At 51.8% G+C, this 25,495-nt stretch overlaps 1 protein-coding gene and 1 long non-coding RNA gene across 3 annotated transcripts in view; one reads left to right on the top strand and one right to left on the bottom strand.

Annotated features, from left to right (window-relative positions):
• The window catches only part of RAB11FIP4 (RAB11 family interacting protein 4), a 102,876-nt gene that overhangs the window by 36,800 nt on the left and 40,581 nt on the right, over positions 1–25,495 (bottom strand). Inside the window, exon 1 of one of the 2 annotated variants that reach the window (XM_016152488.2) lies at positions 2,125–2,236. The exons of the other annotated variant lie outside the window; for it this stretch is intronic. Coding sequence (XP_016007974.1) covers positions 2,125–2,154 — 30 coding nt within the window. The 5' untranslated portion in view covers positions 2,155–2,236. Of the gene's footprint in view, positions 1–2,124; positions 2,237–25,495 lie in introns of those variants that run through there. 2 annotated transcript variants of the gene reach the window in all.
• On the top strand, positions 1,623–14,084 carry LOC118603861. Its single transcript, XR_004951386.1, has 3 exons — positions 1,623–1,956; positions 11,476–11,723; positions 12,946–14,084. It is a non-coding gene; the product is annotated as an uncharacterized LOC118603861 (long non-coding RNA).

Genomic DNA, 25,495 nt, shown 5'->3' with positions numbered 1-25,495 from the left:
AGGTGCAGGAAGGTGAGAGCTGTGAGGGCCCCAGGTGAACAGCCAAAAAGAAAGCCCTGACTGGGGGCAGCTGGTCTCACCAGGAGGGAAGGGGACTAGGAGGCTATGAAGGGGCCAGCATGCTTTAGGGAGGGGTGCAAATGCTCTGAAGAGAGAAAAAGGAGAGTGGGGACCAGTGGACTATCCACCAGGAAGTTCTCAAGCTGTAGCCTGGAGCCTCCCTGGCGCAGTCTGCTCCAAGTCCCCTAATTTCTTCTCTTGCTTGACTAAAAGTCCTTTCCACAACCAGGCTCCAGACTGTCTCTCCTACTGATCTTTGGGCAAAGGTCACACTGCCCAGTCTGCTCACCTGGCCTGACTAGTTACATCCCTCCCCTAGGCACAGTCTTATCGCTCATGCCAGCCTTAGTCATTCACCCTACTCCCTCCTCCGAGCCCAGGGTCTCCAGGATTACAAAGCTGTCCTCCAGTGGGTGTTTGCTCAAGCTGTGCTACCTGCTACTCAAGTCCCAAGTTCTTCACCTGGCTTCCTTCATTCCCCCGGGCCACACACGGGGGACCTCACGGGGACCTCAGAAACAACCCCGAGCCCAGGGGAGTTGGGCAGGGAGCAAACTGGACCCAGGTTTTCAGTCTCCCAACTGCCTGAAACATCTTAAGGGCAGGGACACATCTGTGTATAACAGCCCCTGGGCACATAATTAGCATTACATGAATGCCAGCTCAGCAGTTTAAAATGTGGGCCAATCTATCTCAGAAAGCTGGTGCCAGGCAGGTGGCATGACCCCAGTCAATGGCAGTACTGCACAGGACTCCACCAAAGCTGTTAGGTGGTTACAGGGAATGAGGGAGAGAGGGAGGGAGAAGGACGAAGATCCCGACTGCATAGATCTAAGAGGCACACAATTGGTAACCCTCCCCGCTTCGAGATTCCTTTTTCCATAACCTGGCATCGCTGTAACCACATTTTAGCAGGGGAAGGACCTGGGGATGCCCCAGAGGATGTACCTGCTCCACCCCCTTTCCCGGAGCTCAAGGGATTAGCACCTGCCTCCAGGAAGTGAAGACAGAGGTTTGGAGGATCACCAGGAACCAGCCTAAGGGGTTTTGCCATAGAGACATGTAGGCTGAGTGCAGGAACCCAGTCTTCTCACAAGTCTTTGAGAAGGTGACCTAGAATTATGTCAGTCAAGGAACACTGTCATGTCCCTCAGGGCCGAGTGATGTGTCACATCCAGCCATCCGTGGAAGAGCAGGGCTAGGAAGATGGGGAAAGGGGGAAAGATGTATACCGGAAGATGTGCAGGGATGAGAAGGAAAAAAATCCGGGGCTGAACAGGGACCAGGTCTCCACAGCAAAGGCACAGGTCTCCAGAGGCTGCTCCGCCACGCCGCTTGCTGCCCGCAGGGAAACAAACGGCTGTGGCAACAGCAACTACCGCCGGGACAGACCCACCGGCTCCCGGGGAACCAAGGGGTGGGAATGCGCGCACACCTCTGGCCTCCGCAGCTTCTCGACTGGGCAGAAGCAGGCCCCTGTCCCCAAACCCCGAAGTAGGCTGGTCCCCTCTCTTGCCCGGCAGAAGTCCTCGGAGCCGCGGAACAGGCTTAGTTAAGGCCGCCAAGAGCTGCGGAAAAACTTCGGTCGCGCACAGCAAAGGGACTTGGCGGGGCCAATCACGGGCAGGGAGCTGCGGCCACACCGGTCCCGGAAGGGCAGGCGCGCGGGGAGCAGAGGTGGGACGCGGAGGTCCCAGGGGAGGTGTCCGGGGAAACAAGCCCCCTACGCAGGCTCTAGATCCCCCTGAACGACTTTCTGAAATTGCGCGGAAGGGAGACGTGGATGCTGCTCTCCGTGCCCCTGGGCTAGTCCGCGCCGCCCTCGCACCTGACTGCAGGCAGAGGACGCAGAGGGGCAGCGGCTTCCCCTCCGTGGCCCAGCGGGCAGGGGCGCAGGTAACTCGACCTCCCCGGCCGGGGCCGAGAGGGAGCACACTCCCGAGGCGCGAGCCTGCGCCCGGGCTGCGGGCGAAGTTCCCCTCTCCAGCAACTTCCCTGGCCCCGGCGCCGCAGGCCGAGCCAGGTGCGCGTCGCCGGGGCCCCAGCTCCTCCGCCGCCGCTTACCTGGCTCCCCGGGGCCGGCGCGGCGCGCATCCCCCGTCTGGCCGTGGGTCGGTGCGCTGCGCAGCGGCGAGAAGCGGGCGGGCGCGGGGCGGCGGGGCGGCGGGGCGGGCGGCGTGAAGTGCGCGGGCACGGTCCCCGCCGCGCCGCGGCAGCTCCCACGGTTCGGCACCAGTCGAAGGCTCCAGCCCCGCTCCCACCCGCGCCCGTTGCCGGGAGACCCGCGTGGGACGAAGGGCTCTTTGTATCAAAACTGCTGTGACATCACGAGGCGCCCGGGCTGGAGGATCGGAGGGGCGGGACCTGGCGCCGGGGGCGGGGCGGGAGGAGGAGGAAGCGCGGCCTGGAACCCGAGCCGCAGGGGGCGGGGCCCAGGTAACCCCGCCTCCTAAGGTAGGGGCAGGTGGCTGAGGCGGTGCCGAGCAATGGTCGCGCGCCCGCGGGGCCGGCCCTGGCGACACCCCTTCCAGGGTGGGGCGTCACCTGGGCCCTCCTGAGCGGGCGCCGCAAGGCTACTATCTCCTGGGTTTTCGCGGCCCCGGCTTTGGGATTACGGAAGACGGCGTTTGTAAACTCACGTGCCCGCCTGGCGGACTCTGTCGCCGCCTTGGCTCATTCCAGTTCACTCTCACTATTTGCGGTCACCGCACTGCGAGATTCTGGCCAGAGCTTTCAGGCTCAAACGAAGACCTACCAACCCCTACACTCCTCGCTCACCACCACCACTAGAGGCTCCTAAATAGATTTTTATACTGAATTCCACCCACAACTTTACCCATCTTTTCGTGGAAAGTCAAAACTGTCTTTATAATTAGCCCAGATATACAAAGAACCAAGAGGCAACAAGAACTAAAAAATATAATTTAAGTAAAAAACGTGCCCTACTCATAACACTTCATTATGCTCTGGAGCAAAAGGCAGCCAAGATGTAAAGCAGCAAATGTTGCAAATGTAGTTTCCCTTGGACTTAGTGTTGCATTGTGTAGCTGGTGGGGTGGGGAGCACATTTATCTTCTTAATTGTCTGGCCCATGGTGACATGAAGCCACCTTTGTTTTCTGTGAGCTCTCAAAGAACTGGGTGGCACTTTAGTATGGGCTGGGCCTGTCACCAAGTATAGATGCTTTGGTCCAGCACCAACACACACACACACACACACACACAGCTTTTCCGCCCTCCCTGGCTCTTTGCTCTCAACTTCCTTCTCCCCAATATCGCTCCTGTAAACAAATTCCCAGCTGCCCCTCTGTTTACCAGGGCCTCTCTCTGAGGCAAAGCATCCCCAATGGGGCTCTCACCTGCCTGGGACCTTCCAAAAAGGGCAGCACTAGTTAGAGAGGGGCCTCCTGACAAGGGCTGCTTGGGTGAGGCGGGGCAGGGAGGAGCCCTGGGGGTGAGGTGGAAACTCCATCAGCAGGCCTGCTGCTCTCTGCTTATGCCTTGCAGTTCAGAGATCTATGTATGTGTGGAAGCCACAGACTGTTTCTCACCCTTGTTTGTGTCCTTAACGCACAGAACTGTGGTGTATCATAAAGAGCACCGGCTTTGGACTCAGACCTGGATTTGAATCCTCTGAGACAAGTTATGTAACCTCTCTGAAACTCAGTGTCTTCATTTACAAAATGGGCATGGCACAGTCTACTGCATGGATTATACACCATGGCACAATAGGTACACTTAATTTCAGGCACTCATTAAAGGTGTAGTGCAGGAATAAGCCCATTAACCCGGGGCCTGCTCTACCTGCCTTCACTGTTCGACCTTGAGATCTTAGCCCATTCCCTTGAGTTTTTAGGGTGTGGTTGAGTCCCACGGTTTTATCTTGGTTTCTCTTCTTTGGAGTCTCATGTTGCCCCTAAAGAACTTATGGGGCCCCAGAAAGTAGGTCGCATGGCAGAATAACCCAGAGCTAGAGAAGAGAAGCAAAAACTTAAGGTGAGCATTGTGTCTCTGAGTCCTGGCTTTGTCCCAGCAAAGGTCAATGGAGAAAGTCAGACCCATTGAGTCATCTCCCTGCCCCCACCAGTGGGGGCACTTTCAAGAGCTCTGTGGAGGTAGTGGTGGTACTAGTGGTCAGTCTTTATTTTTTCCAGAACTGGTGGGATGGGGAGCATCTCCAGCTATTTGTCCTGAAAAGGAGTGTGACAGAGAGGAAAGTCACAAGGTGCTAGCATTGAACACTTCTGAGTTTGAAGCCTGGCTAGTTCTATAACTTACATAGAGAAGTAGTTTTGTTTCAGAGCCTCAGTTTCTACCTCTATTAAAAGGAAACAAGACCTTTCCTCTTCCAATTGTCAAGTTCATATGAAATGAAAAAATAAGTGTCTAGTACAGTATCTCCCATGCTGCAGGCACTCAATAAATATTAGCCCCTAGTTACTACTAGCAGCAAGAATGAGCCCCGTCTGACTCAGTGATTAGGTGCATAAGCTCTGGAGCCAGAGGATCCTATCTTGGTTTGATCACCTTGTAGCTGGGCAACCCCGCGCAAGTTTAATTCCCAGTGTCTCAATTTCCTCACCTGTAAATTCAAGATAATAAGATTATGTATTTTAGGATTATTATGAGGATCAAATAATTAGGATCCATAATATAATTAAGACAGGGCCTGGTAAACAGTAGCTGTTATCAATTTCCCTATGGCAAGAAGCTAGGAAGAACTAAGGTAAGGATTAGCCTGAGGGCTCCAGCCCAGGCCAGGGCTTCCACAGGACTCAGTGTCCTCTGTTCAAATGGGAGCTGGAAGAGAGTTAGTAGGGAACATAGCCCTGCCTTCTCTGCACAGCCCCACCTATCAGGCTGGTGGCAGGCGGGCTCTTGAGTAAACTACCCTGGTCCCTCAGCATAGGTATGTTTTAGATGTCATAGAATCAAACCATTTTAAAGTAGGAAGAATCTCTGGATAAATACCTAATGAACTCTTCCCCCATTTTATGGATATAAAGGGGGAGAATCAGAGAGGGCTGGGAATTTTTCCAAAGCTACACAGTGAGATATTAGGTGTGTGAGGACTGAAACTCAGGCTCCTGACTACCAGTGCTGGGACCTCTCCTTCCCACTTTGCTTCACTGATGGGGTAAGACAGGCAGGGGCTAGGGAGTGGTGGGGAGTAGACACCTTCACAGGGCTTGCCCAGCGCTCTGAGTCGACTGAGGGGGTCTGCCTTGCCGTTTCAAGAGAAAAAACACTCTCATTAAAAACGGAAACCCTCTCCCAGAGAATGTATTTAAGAAAAATTTTCAGACGGTGAGTTACTTTCATCCTTTTTATGACATGAAACTGACTCTGCCATTATCAATATGAGAATATTCCCATGACATTGATTGAATACCAAAGCCAGAAGCAGACAGAATGTTGACAAGCAGGAGTTACTCCAGAGCTGGTAGGGGCAGAAAACACGTGGTCATTGGGGTGATTCAGGTGAGGGAAGAGAATATAGTAAGTTCTCTCTGTATCATAGCCACCTACCTATGTCTAGTTCCTTCTGCTGTCACTATGCAGAAGGTAGCTCAACGTCAGATGGTGAAAAGAGGCAATGTTTTATACATGTTTGGGGCCACGTGGAAGGATGTCTAACATATACAGAATCATCATAATAAGAAAAGAGCTCTTTGAACATTACTAAGTATTGACATTAGCCAAGCAACTGATGCCAACCAACATTATTAACCAAATAAACAGAAAACAGTTGCACAAATAATACCAGAACTAGGGGTGGGGAGGGGGTGGGCGGCGGGGGGCAGGGGGGAGAGTATTTGGTCCAGAGGTTCTCAAACTGGATTCCTTGGAACACTCATAGTTCTGTGGGGGGAACCCTGCAAAAAAGAGGAAGTGCTCCAGGTGAGCAAAAAGAATAGCTCCACTTCTCTCTGCTTTGCATGTACACTTCCACATAAGATTTCATGTGAACAAATGGTTCTCTGACTTTAAAAATGTTTCAAGTTCTAGTCTAGCATAATTTCCCAGAGAAGTGAGCCCTAGAGGTGGGAAATGGCTTCTCTCCTCACAGTTGCAGTTAGTGGCAGAGCCAGGATTAGGGCTGGGCCTCATGACTGTCTGCCTTGTGCTTTCCAAGACAGACATCAGTCATCAATCAAGACTGTCAGTATCAGTCAAATATTGTCACACACTAGACATTATTTCTGCCCAGCCTCAGTATCACTGCTTTTTGTATGGAAAAGCCCTCCATGCAGCTGGCTCAGACTCTGCCACAAACACTTGTCTCTGCATCTCCTGGTTAGGGATCCCTTCATTCCACAGTCAGAGAATGTCAGCCCCAACCATTAAGTCTCAGCTTTCCACCCCAGAGGACATATTCAACTTTTGATGACTTAAGCAGTGGCTTTAAAAAGGGAAACAGGTACTAAGGAAACAGACAGGACCCTAGGATCTTAGCGGCCTCTTGAACCTGAGAGAAAGTTGTCTCCAATCTCCCACTTAAAAATGGGAATGACACCTGGATTCCAGAGCCCTTGTGCTCTAGCAGGGGCTTGTCCAGGGGGCCTACACTGGGCCTGGAAAGAGGAGGGCATCTGGGACCATTCCTTCCTCTGGAAAGCTGTGGGTTGGACAGCCCATCATTACTGTCTCTTCCCATTCTACAACCCTGGGCTAGCCCAGGGACAGATCCTGGAGCCAGGTACGCGTCTGGGAAGTGGAACCCCTTTCCATTGGCAAGCACACTGGTGTTGGTGACTGTCCTCTGGCCAGGATGCCTTCAGCAGTTTGCCCCTAGGGCTGGGTTTCCTACTAGTATCTGGCTGGAGGCTGTGCAGGCAGGGCGGGACCAGTTCTTATCCACTCTGGCCCCAGGCTCAGTGTTCAGAGAGGCCACGCTCTATTTTTTAAAACTCGTGCACACATGAACAATGGGTTTTCTTACTCATGTAAACCCAACAGGAGGGGAAAATGGTGAGAAAACCCATGTTTCCTCTGACTCATTCAATCATCTAATACGAGGAGGTGGCAGGCACAGAGGAAGCAAGACATGGTCTTCTTTTGACTTGTATTGGGAAAAACCTCCCTTTTCCTTTACTCTTGATAACATCAGGTGACTGCAATACCAGAACAGCATAAACAACTCTCCTCTCCCACAAACACCACCCCTACGCTCCCCACCTCCTCCCAGACCAGGCAGCCCGCATCTCCTATTCTTAGAAATGGATGGTAAATCAGTGATTCCCAGACTGTACTACACACTGGACTTATTTTGAGAACTAAAAAATGTTAATACTTGGGTGGTACCCCACAGCAACTGAATCTAAATGTTGCGAGCGAGGTGTTAGCCCTTGCTAAAGATGACTCTGAAGAAGCAGTTTGGCAACGACGTTGCTGAAGGCTTGCCGCCTCCAGTGGGAGCTAGAGCAATCACAGGTGAAGGCATCATTTGTTCACTCACTCATTCATTCATCTATTCATTCACTCATGAATATTTAATGAAGACCTTCTATCTGCCAGACCTTGTTGAGGTGTCAGACATACAGCTGTGATCAACATGGTCTCAGTTTTCATGGAATTTACATTCTGGTGAAGGGAGGCAGATGATGAACAAACAAATGAATAAACGATACACATGACACATGCTATGAAGAAAACCAAAGCAGAGCAGGTGACAGAGAGACACTGGAGACAGGGGTCTATTTTCTCCCTGGACTTAGGTACCAATTTTTGCTTCCGGAAAGGGTAACCGTGTTCCTGCTTGCTGTCCTGGACTTTATCCTGTTCTCTCGCTGAAGCTGCTTCCGTCTGACAATCCTCAAGGCCCTGCCTCCTGCCCCTCACAGGGCGCTCCTGCTTACTTTACCCCTTTCTTCAGGGCAGGGGTCTGGCATCCTCTGCACATATCACTCTTGACTCCTTCTCCTGCCCTCTGTCAGCAATAATGTCTGACGCGGGGCCTGGGCAATGTGAATGATCCATCGAGGCCTGCTTAAGTGCAACCCACAGAGGGATTTTAGGCTTGTGGGGTATATGACAGGTCATGTAGAACAGTGGAGAGAACCCCAAACTCAGAGTCAGAAGACCTGGATGCAAGGCCTGGCACTCACTTACTGACAAAGGGCCAGTCACTTCACCTTGCCAACCCTCAGTTTCCTCTTCAGTCAAATGGAGAGAGTCTGACCAATTTTATAAGACTGGGATCTGCATTAAAAGAAATTATCAAAGGCTTTTGGAAAGCGTTTTGCAAATATGAGAACTTTTTGGAAATTATTATCCTCTAGATCTATATAGACATAAAATCACAGTGCATAAAAGCTGGAAGGGACCCCATTTTACAATTGGGAAACTGTGGCCTAAAGAGAAAGCTTGTTAATGGCACAAGATCCATGCTGACCCCAGAAAGGGAGAAGTGATTGGGATTAGACTAAGGATGTTGTTTTAATATCAGACATTTGCCTTCCCTGGCCACTAGGCAACTCCTATTCATTCTTCAAAACCCCACTCAATTATGACCTGTCAGGTAAAGCCTTCTCCCCATAGCACCACTCCTGGACACCCAGGGTGTGCAGTAAGCTGGGTGGTCTTCTAGTCATTAGCATATGTGCACATGTGTGTGTGTGAGCTCACCAGTAAGACTCTACGCTTGAGATGCCAGGGTCCAAATGCTGTCTCAGCTGCCCTGACAGCAATGCCCTCAAGCTGCAGTTTCTATATACAATGGGTCAAGGAAGGTTGTGGGGTCCCGCATCCAGCTTTTCCCACTCCAAGCCCTTTTGGGCCCCATAGCTTGACAGTTGGGCTGTGCTCCCTGCTGGGTCACCTGAAGCCATCCCCAGAGCTGCTCTGCACAGCAGCCTGCCCACAGTCTGTCCTCAGGGGCTCTCGGCACGGTGTGGCCCATGATGCCCTCTTAGCCCTGACACCCCAGTCACTGACCCTTCCTCACGCCCTCTGTGTTCTCCCTGCATTCTTGTTCTCAGCCTACCATTAGGACCTATGCGAGGGACACTCCAAGGTGGAGGTCATTAATCTCAAGAATTTATCCCCCTCCTAAGAAGAGAATAACTTTTAGATAAGGCTGGTAGTGGATGAAGACACCTTATTTCAGGTCAGAAGACATATACCGAAGGGCTTGTAACTCTACTTTGAAAGCAAACACAGTACTCTACGATTGTTTCCTAAATTAGCTTAGTGACACTGGAATTAAAAAACACCCAAAACCTACAACAAATAAGCTGTCCCATAAATGACAGGAGTCGGGCTGCTGGCTCTGCACTGTGAGAAAGCAGAGGGGTGAGCAGTTAAGGCCAGGGAGACAGTGGTTGGGCAACCTGGTCCTGGAGGTGGTTCCTGGGGGGCCCAGGGCCAACAGCTCACTTGGACCCGCCCAGGATGGCCCAGGCCACCCTTGAGTAAACAGGCGGCAGCAGTAGCAGCAAGAGCAGCGGCAGACGGGATGGCTCATTTGGAGACTGAGCTGGCCTCCTGTCTCAGGCACACACACTCGCCTCCTTTGTGGCTCCCCTTCCAGGGCAGGGCTCTGCAAAGGGAAACCAAAGGCGCCTGGCCCCAGAACACTGAGCCAGTGTTCCTTCCACTTAGGGGAAAACCACAAACCAGCGAGGCTCTGTGGCCGCAGCCCAGGCAGACTGAAAGAGCTGCTGTTTTCAGGTAGACACTGGAGAGGCCCCAAGCCTGGAGGAGGCCAGTGCAGGAGGAGGAAGGACTGCTCCCAGGGTGCCCTAAAAATGAAACCTTTCTTCCAGTACAGGCCCCCTGCCGCCCCACTAGACCACAAGGCCACATTCATGAGAGTGAACTGCTCTGGTGCCCCACCCGCCCAGGTTCAAGCCCCGCTCTACGACCACCTCCCATAGCTTACATACAGTCGGTTCCTGTTATCTGCAGCCACTGTGTGAACCCGGAATCAGTGGACACTGAACCAACTGCTCCTGGGGGTTAAGTTCCTGCAAGTCTCTGATTACGACATTTTCATCCGCCAATCGATACGTAACCTTACTTTACGCATGTTTGTTTGAAGACACGCTATTTAATACATGTTGCTGATCCATTAACACTGAACTCAGCCAGCAGCGCTGTCACTCGGCACCATCGCCCAACAAAGCTTACCGAACACGTGTTTTCTCTAAAAGGCACACAGTTGCCTGGCACTCAGGAACACTAGGCAGCACTTTAGCACCGCACTTGGGGGTCGTTTTAAAAAACAAAATCACCACCACCGACAATAAAAAAAACCCAAAATGCAAAAACATGGCACTAACAAGGCTGCTGAAAGGGCGCTTGTTTACAGTACGAGAGGAAACGAGGAGGAGTAATAACATCTTGTTCAAACTCAGCTGGCCGACCCCAACTGTCAAGCCTCTGAGCATGTCTGCAAATGATCATGAAACGCTGGAGGCGGGGGTGAGGTGACAAATTTTAGCAAGTAGGCAAATTTGCAAATACGGAATCTGACCAAAATGAGGATCACCTGTACCTGTATTATAGGGTTATGGGTGAGGGCGTTAAATGAAATAATGTATGACGAGTACTTGGCACAGCAACGGCTCAACACACATTTTACTGTTACTACTTTTATTACTTGCAAAACAGATCACGACTGGATGCCTTTGCCGTTCCCTCTGCTTGGAATGTCTTTCCTTGTGCTTTTTTCATCTAGTAAAGCCCAGAGCCCAGGGTTTCGAGTTGCCTGGGGCTGGGTGTGAATCCTACTTGTGTTTGCCAATTGGGAGCCCTCAGGCGGGGCTGGTTCTCCTTTCTCCTGCTCCCACCTCCAGGACTGCTTCCCCACTGCTCACTCACAGCTGACGACTGTGCTCAATATAAGTGACCAGAAGAGACCTGCCTCCTGTCCCTTCCACCGGGTCTGCACACCCTCCTGGGCAGGTGCCTTGACTGCCTTCCTCCTGCCACAATGCATGGTTCACAAGTGGACACTTCTACTCGGACCCCGGACCCCACCACCATCTCACTTCCTGCATTCTCAATGTCTCCTTCTCTACTAGTTTCCCTCTTTACCAGATTACGCCCTGGCTTCGAAAACCCCTCCTGAAATACACAGGATAGAAATGAATAAACTAGAGCGTCACGGACGCTCATCCTACCTGAACTCTCATCCCGACCCAGCAATCTCTCCTTGAAACGCTTTCTTAGCTTGGCCCCTAGGGCGCCACCCTCCTGCTTTCCTTCCACCTCCCCGGGAGTGACTTCTCAGTCGCCATTGCTGGCTCCCGCACCCTTCCTCAGCTCTAGATGTTGCCAGACTCTTCGCTCCAGCCCTCTTGCCTTCTTTTTCCCCTCTCGGTGCTTATGTGAGGAGGGGAGGGGCCCTCTCGCCTCGCTCATGGCTTTACATTTCATCAAACCCTGATGCCTCGCAAATGTTTATTTCCAGCCTGGACCTCTCTGCTGACCTCCAGACTACTGTATCCAATCGCCTGTGGAGGAAATTTATTGGGGAGTATCTTAGGAGTCGGCCCCATGAGAGCGTGAGGGAAGCACGATGGGACAGAGGGAGAGACGACCTACGACGCAGTGTCACGAGGCCTCAGGACCCCTCAGGTGCTCTGGAGCCAGGAAGCCCCTTCGGAGTTGTCTCAAAAAGGGGCACATGGGCCAGTCCCGGGACAAGGCTACCCTCAGGTAGGGTCTGTAATCTTGAGCCAAGTAGGTCCCTGGCCCCCGGGCGGGGGTGGGGGGGTCAGCTGCAGTGGCACTTTCAGCCGATGAGAGGAGGGCATCCAACCTAAGGCAGGGCTGGACTGCGCCACGTGTGGGCATCTTCACCTGAACCTCCGTCAGGCCTCTCGAGCAACATGTCACCACGGAACTACCGAATTTCCCTCCAAGCCTGCTACCTCCCTTAGTCCCCACCGCCCAGCTCAGTAACTGACACCGACATTCACCCAGGTGCTCAGGTGAGAACCTGGGGCTGTCCTTGATGACTGTCCTTCCTCCACCCCATGTCAGCGAGTCCGGTCAGCTTCAGTCGATCCCACTTCCTCTCTTGTCTCCATCCTTGACCAAGCTGCCACCATCTCTTCCTTGAATGAATGCACAGCCATCTCACTGGTCGCCCTGATTCATGTATATACCCCTGAGATCTCTTTAAATCACCAAGTAGGTCTTGTCACTTCCCAACTGAAAACCTTCACCTGGCTTTATGACCCCCCCAGGATAAGTCCGAAACTGCTCCCCTGTGCTCTCAGGTACCTCTGCCAGGATCCTCTCTCTAGTCCCCTGTCTCCATCACTTATCAGCCACAGTGGCCTCCTTGCCAACTCTCAAACCAGCCACACCCTTTCCCACCTCAGAGCCCGTACACTTCCCGGCTTTGTGCCCCACCCCCGCCTTCAGATGCCTCCATCCCTCACTCCCCCTCCCCCGCCCCACCCCACCATGACTCGCTCCGCTTCGCTCTGCCTTATTTCCTTCAGAACCCTTGTCCCTGTCCATATTCATGTCACTGACTCATTTTCTGTTTTTGGTTTGCCTTGTCCCCTTAGAATAGTTCTTTGAGGAAAAGGACCTTGTCTCACATGGCAGTTGGATCTCTAGTGCTCCAGACTTAACTGCTGAATGAGAGAATGGTTAAGCTTCTTCGGTGAACCAGGATTCGTCCTGGGGTGGGTGTGAGGACTAGAGAGGTAGAGAGGAAGAGCGTGGGCACTTTTACGGTGACTACCGTGACTCAGCTTTCGAGGCCCAGCTTGACAGAGGAAGCTCCCGGCGCTTCCCCAGACCCCCACTCCCACCCCCACCCCCACCCCCAGGGCTGCTCCCTCGCCAGGTTCCCAGGCACCCTGGAAAGCTGGGACAATCAACACGTGGCACTGCATGCTGGTTGTGTCTGCCTTCCCCACAGGCCAAGCTCTTCCAGGGTGACACATCTCTATCCTCCTTGTCTTGGTCCCACAGCAGAGCTCAGCCAAGGGCTGGGGAATTGGTCCCAGGCGAACAGACTCTTTCCTGCTTCGTGACTCAGCATTTGAGGGCTTCAGCCAAAGCACCTCACGACCAACAGGGCTACCTGCGTTGGACATAAGTCCAGCCCTAGCCTGCAGGGCCAACTTAGACGTGAGGCGAGGGCATTGCCAGCTGGACAGTAACAGAATGGTGACTTTCATCGTCACACCTGGCACTGAGAGCTCAGGTAACTGCTTCTGTCAGCACCAGACTGTCACCCAGCACCTCCAGCCTGGTTCATTGGCTCATCGGCTCCTGTTAAAACCTGCTCAGGGCTGTGCTAAGGACATAGCCACCTCTTTCCTCACCGACAGACCTGACTTTGTGTCCGGGCTCCGCCACGTACCAGCTGGGTGACCTTGGACAACCTGCTTAACAGCTGAGCCTCAGTTCTTGCAAAATGGGAATACTAGGAGTACCTCTCTCATGAGTATCTCTCATTTTGGGGCTTGAATAGGATAAAATCTCTAAAGTGCTTGGTTCTCAGGACCTCAATATGTATATGCTGTTATTACTACTCTGGGAATGAGTTATGTGTGCAAATTATTACAATCCTGGACGCTTCTAAAAACTCCCATCTCCCACAGACATATTGTTTTCACACATGATTTTAAAAACATTTGCTTCAGCTTTTAACAAAGGCTAAAAGAAATATGAAAAGTGTCTGTATCTAAAAACAATAAAATTGATTTTAAAACTTCTATAGAAAACTCATCTACTATGTGGACCGTGGTCTCCGCCATCATGCCTATCCCCACAAACTTCTGTCAGGTTCAGGGATAAGAACCCTAATAAGTTCATTTACCTCTCTGAATCTCAGTGTTCACATCTGTGGAATGGAGATAAAAGTACTTACCACACAAGACCGTTATAAGGACCCCCCCCCTCCACCAATGACAAGTTTCAAGCAGAGTGGGGGGCGCAGAGGAGCTGAAGGAGCGTCAGCCTCCACCCTACTCCAGCCTGGCCCATCTGCCTCCCTCTGTTGGATCACGGAAGCTCTGCATCACCAATGCCCGCCTCTGTCTGCCAGGCCTGTCTGGAAGCCCAGGGATAAGTTTATTTGCCTACCGTAGTTTTCTGGGCCCAACAGTTGGGCTCCTCCTGCTTCCCTTTTTGTTTTCTGAACTCTGACCTTTGTCTTCATGGTCTGAGCGTGTCTTGTGCCTCTCACTGGGAGTGCCTCCAGACCTCCAAGGTATCAAGGAGCAGAACACCAATCACCCTTCCAGGAACCAGTGAGCCAAAAGGGTAGACCAGAAAACCAGGAGAAGACTGGTGTCTGTGGCCTTGGGCACTGGGTAAATGCAGGTGTCTGCGGACATCAGGAGGGCGTTCCAAGTCTGGGAGACTGCTCTTGGACTCTGATGCCCCAGGAAGGTCACAATCACTTTGGTAGTAGTGGCAGTGTGACCTCTGAGAAGGTCATGAGGTTACATAAGCCTGCAAGGGCGTCTGTGCCTCTTGTCGGCCACGTGGTTTAATTGACAGGGCTTTAAGGTAGTCACTGGAGGTTTAAATCCCAGCTCTACCATTTAGTACATAAGTCAGCTCAGGTGAAAACACTTCTACCACCCAGGTTTCCATGCTCCCATCTCAGAGTTCTTGAGAGGACCGAATGAGATACCATTTGCTTAGCTTTCAGTTGGACATAGTGATTGCTATTAACGTCACTATGCCACAATGCCTTATAGGTGCACGTGCAGAAACTATAAGCAAAGCAGAAATTAGAATGATAAAAATTCTTCCCTTTTTAAATGTCTTAATAGAGGTCTTTCCTTTTATCCCAAGTTGAAATTATTTCCTCATTTTTCTTTCCCTTAGATATCACCTAGCTTTCTTATACCGTCACCATTGCACTTGGAATTGTCTATTTGATTAACTGAGGGCCTGGTTACTCCTCCAAGACTGAAAGCTCTAAGAGGGACCATTTGACCCCTAGCATAGCACCTGGCCCATCATGAGCACTAATTACAAGGTGAGCTAACAAGTGAACATATCAAGGGCGCGGCATCTGCCAGCACTGTATTTGGTGCTAGATGCACAACACTGCAGACGTATAATACAACTCTGAGAGGTGACAAAAATAAAAGTTAACATGAGGGTCTTACTCTGTGCCAGGCACTGTTCTAGGTGCTCTACAAATACGAGTTCATTATATCCTTCACAGTCCTACCAGGTAGATGTGTACACAAATGGATTTTCCGTGAATCTAATGGAGCTTAAACTTCTAGGACCCTCACAAGCTCAGGAGGGGCCCTGCCAGTGTGCTCACATGGTCATGTGTTTTGTAAAATTTACAAAAGTAAGATACATTGAGATCCTTTATCTTAAAAATGACTCATTCCACCTGCTATAAGAGCTTCAGGCCCCATAAAATCTGGATCCTTGATTATGCATTACTTTCTCCATTTCACAGATGAGAAAGCTGAGGCTCACGAAAATTAAGTTACCTGTTCAAGGACATTCAGAGCCAGGATTTGGCTGCAGGCCTGCCTGACCCCAGAGCCCTTTCCACTCTGCCACAGGCCTCTCAAGTATAGGGACAGGAGCTCTGTACAGTGGTGACCTGTGTCTGCCCAAGGGCAGCTGGGCAGCTTTGCAGCTGTAGGTTCTGAACTGGGGAAGAGGGGAGGGAGAGAAGAAGGGAAAGAGAAGCTCTGATCAGAAGGGTCTCAAGTCCAGAGCCCAGAGCCCTGAGCCTCAGCCACTTAGCATCAGAATCCTGGTTAATCTGACCACCTCCTCTCCACCTACCCCCTTGTGACCCAGATCTACTGTTTGCCTTTCCAACTCCTGAAAGCACTAAGTATAAACTACAATGAGCCAGCCCAGCTCGCCCCAAATAAACCTGCTTTCTGTCCTGTTCTTTTTCCTAGGTCCCTCTGCAGGGCCCAGCCCGTCTCTAATACCAGTCTAGGGCAAACAAGAGCTGGCACACTCTGCCCTCAAGGGCAGCCCTCCCTTGCTGTTTTGCAAAGGGCTGGTTTCAGCTGCCCGGGCATTCAGTTACCTTCATTAGAATGGGCACTGACCGCTTAGGGCAGATTCTATCACAGCAGGGATGAAAGAAGAGAAAAAGAGTGGTAATGGAGCTGCCTTTCCCCGGGCCACTGAGAGGGAGAGGGGTGGGCAGCGGGGAGAGGGGAGCACAGTGCCCATCAGGCCCTGTGCCAGGCCCTCCGCAGGCTCAAATGGCCTCGGTTCCTTAGTGCCCATTCTGAGGGTGTCAGCTGGATGCGGGGCCCAACCTCCTAATTCTGTCAGAACCACTCCGAGGAGAGAATTAAGTGGAGAAAGATTGGGGGGGGGGGGAGCAGGAGGGGGGCAGGGGGGAGGAGAGAACTGCAAAGAAACAGCTTTCTGAATACTTGGGCACATGGTCTTAACTCTCTTCCCCGGACAAGGAAGTGCCCTGTTGACACAGGACCAGGAGAGCCAATGTTCGAAAATGTAGAGATTTAAAGTGTAATTTCTTCCAGACAATGAACATAAGCTTTAGTATATGTGGACATTGACATAATAAAAGTTGAGCTTTTAAGATTGAGAGTGGCAGGATCCCTGGCAGCCCCTGTCTCCAGTAGGGACTTTTGGGACAAAAAGAAGCTGAGCTCCAGTGGCTCTGTATGGATACCTGGTTTCCGGAGACTCTGCCTTCTGGGCTCACGAAATTGGGACTTTATCCTAACCCCAGAGCATAGGAGTGAGTATGTGAGCAAATGGAGGGGTGTGGAAGGTCCTTCCTCATCAATCCATAACCCCCCAGCAGAGCTGCAGTTGGCCAGCAGGCGTGGGAAGGCTGTAGTCACCAGGCAGGGGTTATGTGGGACAAGGATAAAATCCCAACCAACTGTGCCACTTAGTGGCTCTGCGATGCTAGAAAAGCTCTTGACCTCTCTCAGCATAACTTTCTCAGGCTGTAAAATGGGCATAACAGTGAACCTTTGTATAGACTATACTAGGCACTAGTTACTAGCCTAAGCACTTTATTTATACCAATTCACGTGATCCTCACAACACCTCAGGAGGGAGGCATCATTATTCTCATCCTACAGGTGAGGAAACAAAGGCATTGACAGGTGAAGAAGCATGCAGAGGACCCACAATTGGGAATGGCAGATGTGGGATTAAGTCCCATGCGGTCTGAGTCCAGGGTGCATGAGCTCTGTGACAAGCCACCACCTCTGTCCCCTTCATCTGGAACCCACCTTTGACAGGTGTGCCAGATGAGTGATGCTTTAAGTGAAAGCAGATTCACTAGATTCACTGGGGGCTGCGATTCTTGAGCAGTGAATTTTGATGCAGAAGAGGTGAGGAGAGACCCAGAGCACAGGTCTGGGGCTTTGGGACCAGTGGCAAGAGTCCACAGCAGTGATTTCCAGAACTTTGGTCAGCTGAGCTTGCTAAGGATGCAGATCCCCAGGTCCATCCTAGAGGCTGAGTCAGTCACTGGGGCCCAGGGATCTGCGTTACACATGGAAACACTGGCTTCAGGGTGAGGACTCTGGAGTACTAGCCTCAACGCCTTCCTGGCCACAGCGGGCACAGGAGGCAGCGGAAAGACCTCAGACCTGAGAGCCAGGAGAAACAGGTTCCAGCAGCCCTGATTCACCCTTGGGGAAGTCCTTAACCCTCAGGGACCTCAGTTTCCCCATCTGTAAGATGAAAGGTTTACACCAGCCAGTCTCTATGGGTCCCGTCCTCTGAGACACTGTGACTCTGAGCCTGTCAGGCCCTGGCTGAGAACATCCAAACTCAGCCGCCTGCCCGTTCCCCTGCTCTCTGTAACAAGGCAGCAGAGCTGATGTTTCCCTTTGATTCTGGGCTTCCAGGGGGAGAAATAAAAATAAAATAGCCATGACAGTAACGACTGCTCTGTCATGAGTGGGCCCATGCAGTGGGAAGAGTGCCACCAACTGTGGCCAATGTAGCCACCTGCTGCTGTTTAATTGGCCCAGGAAAGCTGGGGAGCCCCTATAGTGACAGCACAGGTCTCCTTTGCAGCCACCAAACACACACACGGGACAACAGTTGAGCCTGCGAGTCTAGCACAGGAGAAAGGTATGCGCTGGCTGCTTCCGGCCCAGGGTGTTCCTGTTGCCTGAGCCAGCTGAGAACCATGCCGAGAGCCCTCAGCAACCCGGACTCTGATCTAGTGCCCACCACATGCTGGGCACTGCTTGGGGCTTCAACACCGTCTTTATCTCACTCAGTCTGCACACCAGCCTGAAGCAAGGGAGTGTTGCTGTGCCCAGCCTACGGACAAGGGAACTGGGGCCCAGAGAGGCTAAAGGATCAGTTTAAGGCAGCACAGCTGACAAGTGGCAGGGCTAGGGCTCAGAGCAGCCTGCCTGGAGTGACTGGCTCTCCACTGAACTGAGCTGCCTCCCAGCTGGTGTTCATCACAGACTGACATGAAGCTCATGGTTACAATGTGTTAACACTCTGGCTTCGGTGGATTAAGCTTCCCTGGCTGCAGAGACAGTCTGCTGGAGCCCTGAGCCAGCGACCAGCAAAGTCAGAGCAGAGCAGAGGCAGCCTACTGATCAGAACTTAGACAAGGTTTTGGTTCAAGAACCGAGGCAGAGGTGGAGGTCCAGGAAGAACTGTCAAGGATTTGGTGTGGAGGTAGCAACTCTAAGAGCCTGGGGTAGGTGTCAGGAAACTAAGTCCTGGGTCAGGCTTCGCACCAGCCCGTGGGAGCTTGCGTCAGTGCCTTGCTGTCCCTGTGCCTCCCTGGGGCAGTTCCATGGCCTTAAATGCTTCCCTGCACATTTCCAAGCGGATACTCCTGACCCTAATGTTCACCCATCCATGTGCTGGCTAGCAGCCACCTTCTCAGTCCAGCAATAAGACCGAGAGCAGTGATTCCCGAACCTCTCTGCAATTAAAATCACCTGAGGAGCTTTTAAAACTCTCCACGTCCAGGCCAAACTCCAGACTAATTAAATCTGGACCTGGGTGTGGGACCCAGGCATTACTGTTTTTAAGGTTCCCCCAGGTGATTCCAACATGCAGCCAAGGTGGAGACCCAGTGACCTGCAAGAGTGTGGCTCAGGCTTTAACAAGCGTGCGAATGAGTCACTCGGGGTCTTGTTAAAATGCGAGTTCAGATTGAGTAGGTCTGGTCCAGCCTCAGGTGCTGCAGTTCTAATAAGCTCCCAGGTGATGATACCCACAGCCCATGCTCTGAATGGGAAGGACCGAGAACGCTGTCCACAGTTCTCCCAGATGCTCCTGAAGAGAAGAAAGGGCTCCCTGGCCAAGTCTCATCGCCATCTTTGACAGTCCTGAGGGACATGAGCATACTAAACCCTGAGCAGTCCTGCACCCATTTATTTTTGTTTGAACGTTCAGGTCACAGCAGGGCTCAGGAACCCGGCAGTGGTCCTGCAGTGGTCCTTATCTGTGTATGGTGAAGAGGATGGAGCTATGGACAGGGGATGATCTGAGTCAAAGGCCAGGCCCAGGCTTGCGTGGGGGGAGGTGCTTTCCTGCCTCACCTGCGCATCTGCTCCTCTGTGGCGGATGGCCGCAGTCAGGTGGGGCTGCAGGTAGAGGCTGTGAGGTTGGTGGGAGAGCCATAGGGGCTTGGGGGAAGTAGGTAGGGGTCCAAAGTAGGTAGGGGCCCATGGATGATGGGGGTCCATGGGTATGGAGGGGTCCATGGGCACTGGGGGTATGTTGGGGGTGTGGGTAGGGGGTCCATGAGTGGGAAGGCCATGGGTATATATGGTTGTGGGTGGGGGGGGCTGTGGGTGGTTGGGGTTTCAGCACGTGACCCAGCGAGGGTTTCTAATGCTGTTCTTCTCTAGTTGTGTGTGAGAACTCCAAGTGATTTAAAACAAACAAACAAACAAAACAAAAAACAAAAAAACCTCACAATTTTGTTTCCATGAAATATTAGTCCTGGAGAGAAAGCCACCTGCTACCACGAGTCGTGGAAGGCAAGAGAATATGAAGAAGTCCAAGAAATCAATAGTTCTTTGCCAGAAAATTGAAGTGAAGCAGTAATATTTATAGCCAGCAACGTTTCTAGAGCTCCATCTTGCTGTCAGTCTCCAACACATTCTAACACTAAGGGCTCGTACTTTACCTCCCTGAATCCTCATGACGAGCCTAGGAGGGCACCAAGATCATGCCCACTTCACGGACAGGAGACTGACATCTGGAGAGATGACATGACTTGCCCAAAGTCTCACTAGGATGGGATTCAGCTGTAATTCAGACCCAGGTGTACTTGACGCTGAAGTCCTCACTCCCAGCGTGAAGCCACGCTACCTCTTCCCATGGACAGCAAGCAGACAATGACCACTTACCATGGGTCAGGTCCTGAAATAAGCATTTTAAATGGCCTTTTAATTTTAAACAACAGAGAGCCCGGTAAGCCAAGGCATCAAACACGAGTCTCCAATGTGCTTACTTCTTCACCAGACCCAAAGACTAAGTATTCAATGGACCCCAAACCTGAACTTGAAGTGTCTCATCCCCACACCCCAAGTCAGGACTCAGCAAACTGGTTTGTCCCAGCCCAGCCTGGATCTGTGCCTGGAGAGGCAGCAGCCCGATGCCTTGCCCAGGATTTCTTCCCTTCACGTAGGGCACCTGGGAGGGCTGGGAGTGACTGGAAGGCAGGAAAGGGGACTTTGGCTGCCACCAATTTCCAATCCACTCTGTGTCCTCCTGCCTTGAGCCCTGCTTTGCACCAGGCACCACTGCAGGCTCAGGAAACCCCAAGAGGATACAGTAATGTGCCAACCCCTCCTCTGCCTAGAACAGAGGGGCCCCACTGGAACACAAATGAGCCCTGTCAGACCGAGGTTTCAGGGCCATGCGGGAGGAGGTGCTATGGAAGGAGAAGGCTGCTTCTGGTTGGGGGAGAGAGCTGGGAAGGGTTCTGGGGTGGCAGCTGAGCTGTCCCCACGATGGTCAGAGGTACAGATTGAGTAGCTGGAACTCTAGGAGAGGGAGCAGTACAGGCAAAGGCCTAGAAGTAGGCAGGGCAGGCAGTGTTAGGGGGAATCCTGGGTAAACCAGTCAAGCACAGAAGGAGAAGCTGCAGAAAGGCTGTGGTCAAAGTGACACACGTTCATTTACTCAGCAGACGTTCACCAGGACCTGGTATGCGCCACACACTGGGGGACATGAGATGAATGAGACAGCCTCTGGCCTCCTGAAGCTCATTATCTTGTGATAAAGAAAACGATAACCTATGGGTGTTTTATCCTGATTTTACAAACGAGGACGTTAGCTCCAGTGGTTAACTAATTTGCCCAAGACCATACAGCCCATCTGTCTCAGAGGCAGGACTCCACCCCCAGGGCCGCTGCACAGCTGAGGGAACCTGTAGACTACTCTGGCAGATGGCTGAGGGGAGCAAGGACTCGGAGGAAGGCAGGACTGGAGAGGTGACGCAGAATAGGCTGCAGGAAACACCAGAGGTGGCAGATTGGAAACAGAAAGTCCACAGAGAGGTTGTTGCAACAGTCAAATAACCACGATGAGGGCCGTGACCAGGAATACATGTTCGGCTGCAGAGGTTGTGCACTGCACAACTCCCAGAGGTGCCACTCCAATGGACTATGGTGAAAAGAGTGCCCCTTAGAGTTGTGTGGCACAGGGACCCCGGCTAGTAGATAGAGGGAGCAGACTCACATGTGACTGTGTATGTAGCCACATCCTTTTGCTTCCTGTGTAACAGCAGTCGACCAAACTCTATGCTGTCATCACAGGGCCACATTCTACTTCCTGTGAGGAAGAAGTGGCAGCTACACTTGAAACAAGTTTCGCACCACACTCTGGGCTACTCACAGAACCAGTCAGTTCTGCATTTCTGCAGCAAAGATGCTGCTGCATGAAGAGTTCTAAGAGCAAAGAATGTTGGCCAACTGCCTCCACCTCCCTGCTGACGGTCCCAGAGGTGCACGAGCTCGCAGAAGTCTTGCAGCCAAGAAGCCGGCTTGTCTTTTCTTGATGCATTTCCCAGGGTCCCTTGCAGAGGACCTCCTTTCTGAGGAACACCTTTTAACTACTCCACACAGCTCTACACTGGGGGGCTCTGTGCCCCCTGCCTTCTCCACCCAACCAAAAGACTTTGGTTTTGGGACCCTCTATGCCCAAGTCAGAGCCCATGTTCAAGGCTAGCAGGACTGGGCTGGGAAATTCTTCTGCCTCCTCTCCCCAGCCCAGGCCACACCCTGCTTCTGGAATACTTAGTTTCATTCCTTGGGTAAAAGATTGTCCTCCAGCGATGCAGATGCTCAGATGAGCTGTCTCAGAAGCTATGCAAACCCCTCAGGGCAAATGAGTCCTTCTGGTCCTTTCACCCAGGCTGCTGGGGCAAGGGAAGTGAGGAGAGGCCTGGGGAACCTGAGGAGCCTTATGAGAAGTGGACATAGCTGGTTATCTGAGGTATCTGGCATCAGACAGGGGCAGATTAAAATTCCAACTCTGCACACTGTAGTCCTGAGAACTTGGGCAAGTGATTTAACTGCTATCAGAGCCTCGGCTACCTCATCAGTAAAATGGGTATAATAGTACCTACCTGGCAGAGTTCATCTAAGTAGACAGGATGGGGTAGGGCGGGGTAGGGTGGTGATTAGAGATCAGATATGCAAAGTGCCTGAGCATGGCTGACACTCCATCTGTCCCTCCGCCAGCCAGCTCTTGTCCTCTGGCTCCTGCTGAGACCTGGGTGCAACTAGAAGGCCTCCTTGTGCTGAGACTAGAGATATCAGAAGGCCAAAGAGAGATAAGATGGAGAGAAATGAAAGAAAGACAGGGGAGGGGGAGCGGGGGAGAGAGAAAGATCAGCTAAACAGGGACAGAGATGATGTCAGGCAGACATAGACAAAAAGAGACAGAGGCACAAAGAGTCAGAAAGTGACTTACACACAGAGACGCAGAAAGACAGAGACAGAGAGCGAGTGAGCACAGGAATAGAAATAGAGAAAGAGACAAGTTGAGAGAGGGTCCTGGAAGCAGGAGGGTGTGGTCACCTGTGGGAGGTCAGGACCAGCAAACATGCAGAGCGGGCCCTGCTCTGCTTAGCTCCCACCTGGGGAGGGAACTGGGTGGGAGCAGGAACCAGCAGTGCTGCAGGGCACCCTCTAGGTGAGGGGGAGGAGAAAGGGGTACTAGGATCCCTCAAAGAAGGGGGGGAAGCTGGGGGCTGGGGACCCTCTTAGGGAAAGGGGTTAGAAACCCCTCATGCAGGAGGTAGAGGTCCCGGCCAGGAGCTGGGGGGCCCTCAGGGAAGGCCTGCTGATTCCTAGACCTCCCAGAGAGGCCAGCTCCGGACTCCAGGGAGGCTCTCATTCAGCTGGTCAACAAACACTGACCAAGCAAGCACTAGATCAGGACTGGGCAGGGCGGAGCAATGGATGAGGCAGGCCTTGCACCTGGTGAGGGTACAGTCTAGGCAAAGGGAGACCTGGGAACCAAAGCTTCCCATCCTCCAAGTTCCCACTCTGCCTCAAACTGCTGGTCCCAATGATCAACCAGAACGAAATGCTTGTTAACCAAACTTCGATTAAGCTTTTCTTCTTCCCCCAGGTCTGTGAACTTTGGCTCCCCCTTGCCTGAGTCAGCTTCCAGCCCCTTCTTAACAGCCATCTGAGCATAGCCTGGCCTCAGCCTAAAACATTCTCTCATCTATTCCCAATGACCCTGCCATCCCAGCTTTGTTTATTCCTCCCTATAAAGAAAACCCTCGAGAAACCTAGAGATCTCGCAGTCGGAGCCTTCTCCCCGTTACAGTGGCCGCCTCCTCCTGCTGCAATAGTTTCTTCCTCTCCTTTAAAATAGGTTCCCCTTACCTAAATCCGCACTTGTTTTTGTTGTTGTTATTGACATCTGTGAAATTGACTACAATAAAAGACACATTCACAGTTGAACTAATAAAATAAAAATAAACCACACAGCAGAAGGAGGCAAATAACTAAAATGAAAGTTATTATCGAATCGCCACTGGTGCTGTTTCCTACCTACTGAAAAGGGAAATCGAGGAGTAGTTATGCTACAATTCTTATCATTCAATGAGAGAAGAATATCATTTCATCAGGATGGACTTTTTTTTTTTTTTTTCTTTCTGGTGCAAAATCCTAAAAAGAATGTATTGGATCAAAGCATACCAGAAGACGGCAAATAGGATAAGATTTCCAGTAGCCATTTTAAGGAAGTTGAAGAAATATTGTTTAGGGTTGCCTTCCACTGAGCCAAGGGAATAAACAAACACTAAATCTATGTCTGTGAAGAGGCTTTTGTAAGAAGGTAAGATGAAACGGTGCTTTCTGATATGGAACTCGATATCAGGGATGGAAAATCTAAAGGAATGTGGGTTAGTGTGTCCTCAGGAGACTTTCCCATATCACTATCTAGCTGAGCATCTGCCTATAAATTCAGGTTTGAGGTGCAGCCGCCTCCCGGGCATCCGCTAATGTTCACTGCAGCAGATAAAGGTCCTGACATGCCTCGGCCTGAGTGCCAGCCCTCCCGCCCATCTCAGGGGTCCTTTCGGCCTGGATTAAAACTTCTCTCGTGAGGACAAGAATGTTCCAGGCTGGGTGTGGTGAAGGTGCCTGTTGTGAAATGGGTTCTGGAGGTAAGGTCCAGGTCGGAGTTGAGAAGATGCTCAGCTTCCCAGTCCTTGTGGTCCAAAGAGCCTTTTCTGCCCAACCAGTGCAGCAGGCCTAGGCAAGGCGCTGAGGCAGGGGCTTGTTCAGCGCTCCTGCTGCCCGTGAGTGCTGCGCTGGTAATCGAAGGCCTGGGGCGACTCGATAACCAGCCTGGGACCCCCACAGAGTGCACTGAGGGTTCCATCTCAAGAATCAGGCATTACACTGTGTCTCATATCACTCTCAGCCATTTGTAATATCCTGGTCAGGAAAAGGAATGTAGCAGCGATCAGGGTGGACTTAGCTGTTAATCTCTAATAAAACAGAAGAATTCTCCCTCAAGCTCAGCAGGGAGAGTTTTCATGTCCTCAGGCCCTCCCACCCCTGGGAGAAGCTTCTGGCACTGGGGTGGGCCCAATTCTTGGGAACGCCCAAGGGGCTGAATCTCCTAGTTGTGCAGGAGCAACAGGTCTGTTAGGGATGCAGGTGTGGACAGGAGGCTTGGGACACAAGCATCTCTTATCAGCACCTTGTTAACAACTGTGGGGCAAAAGGCATTAAACCTACGTGATATGTCTCACAAAATATACGTTACGATTTGAGAGGCTCCAGCATTTTCTAGGCCCTGTGCTGAGTGTTTTCCATGGCTTCTCCTTTTTCACTTGTACAATAACCCTGTGAGGAAAACACCAGTAACAGCCTCCATTTAGCAAGGGAAGAAAGTGAGGCTCAGAGGGGTCAAGTAACTTGTAACAGGGTTAGGCTCCAAACCCAGGACACTCAGATCCCAAAGCCCCTGCTTTCCCCATGTTTAAATTAATCCTTTGCTTCTAG

Source organism: Rousettus aegyptiacus, unplaced genomic scaffold (genome assembly GCF_014176215.1).
Source record: "Rousettus aegyptiacus isolate mRouAeg1 unplaced genomic scaffold, mRouAeg1.p scaffold_m13_p_6, whole genome shotgun sequence".
In the NCBI taxonomy this organism is placed as follows: domain Eukaryota; kingdom Metazoa; phylum Chordata; class Mammalia; order Chiroptera; family Pteropodidae; genus Rousettus; species Rousettus aegyptiacus.
This window is presented reverse-complemented; position numbering and strand designations above follow the sequence as displayed.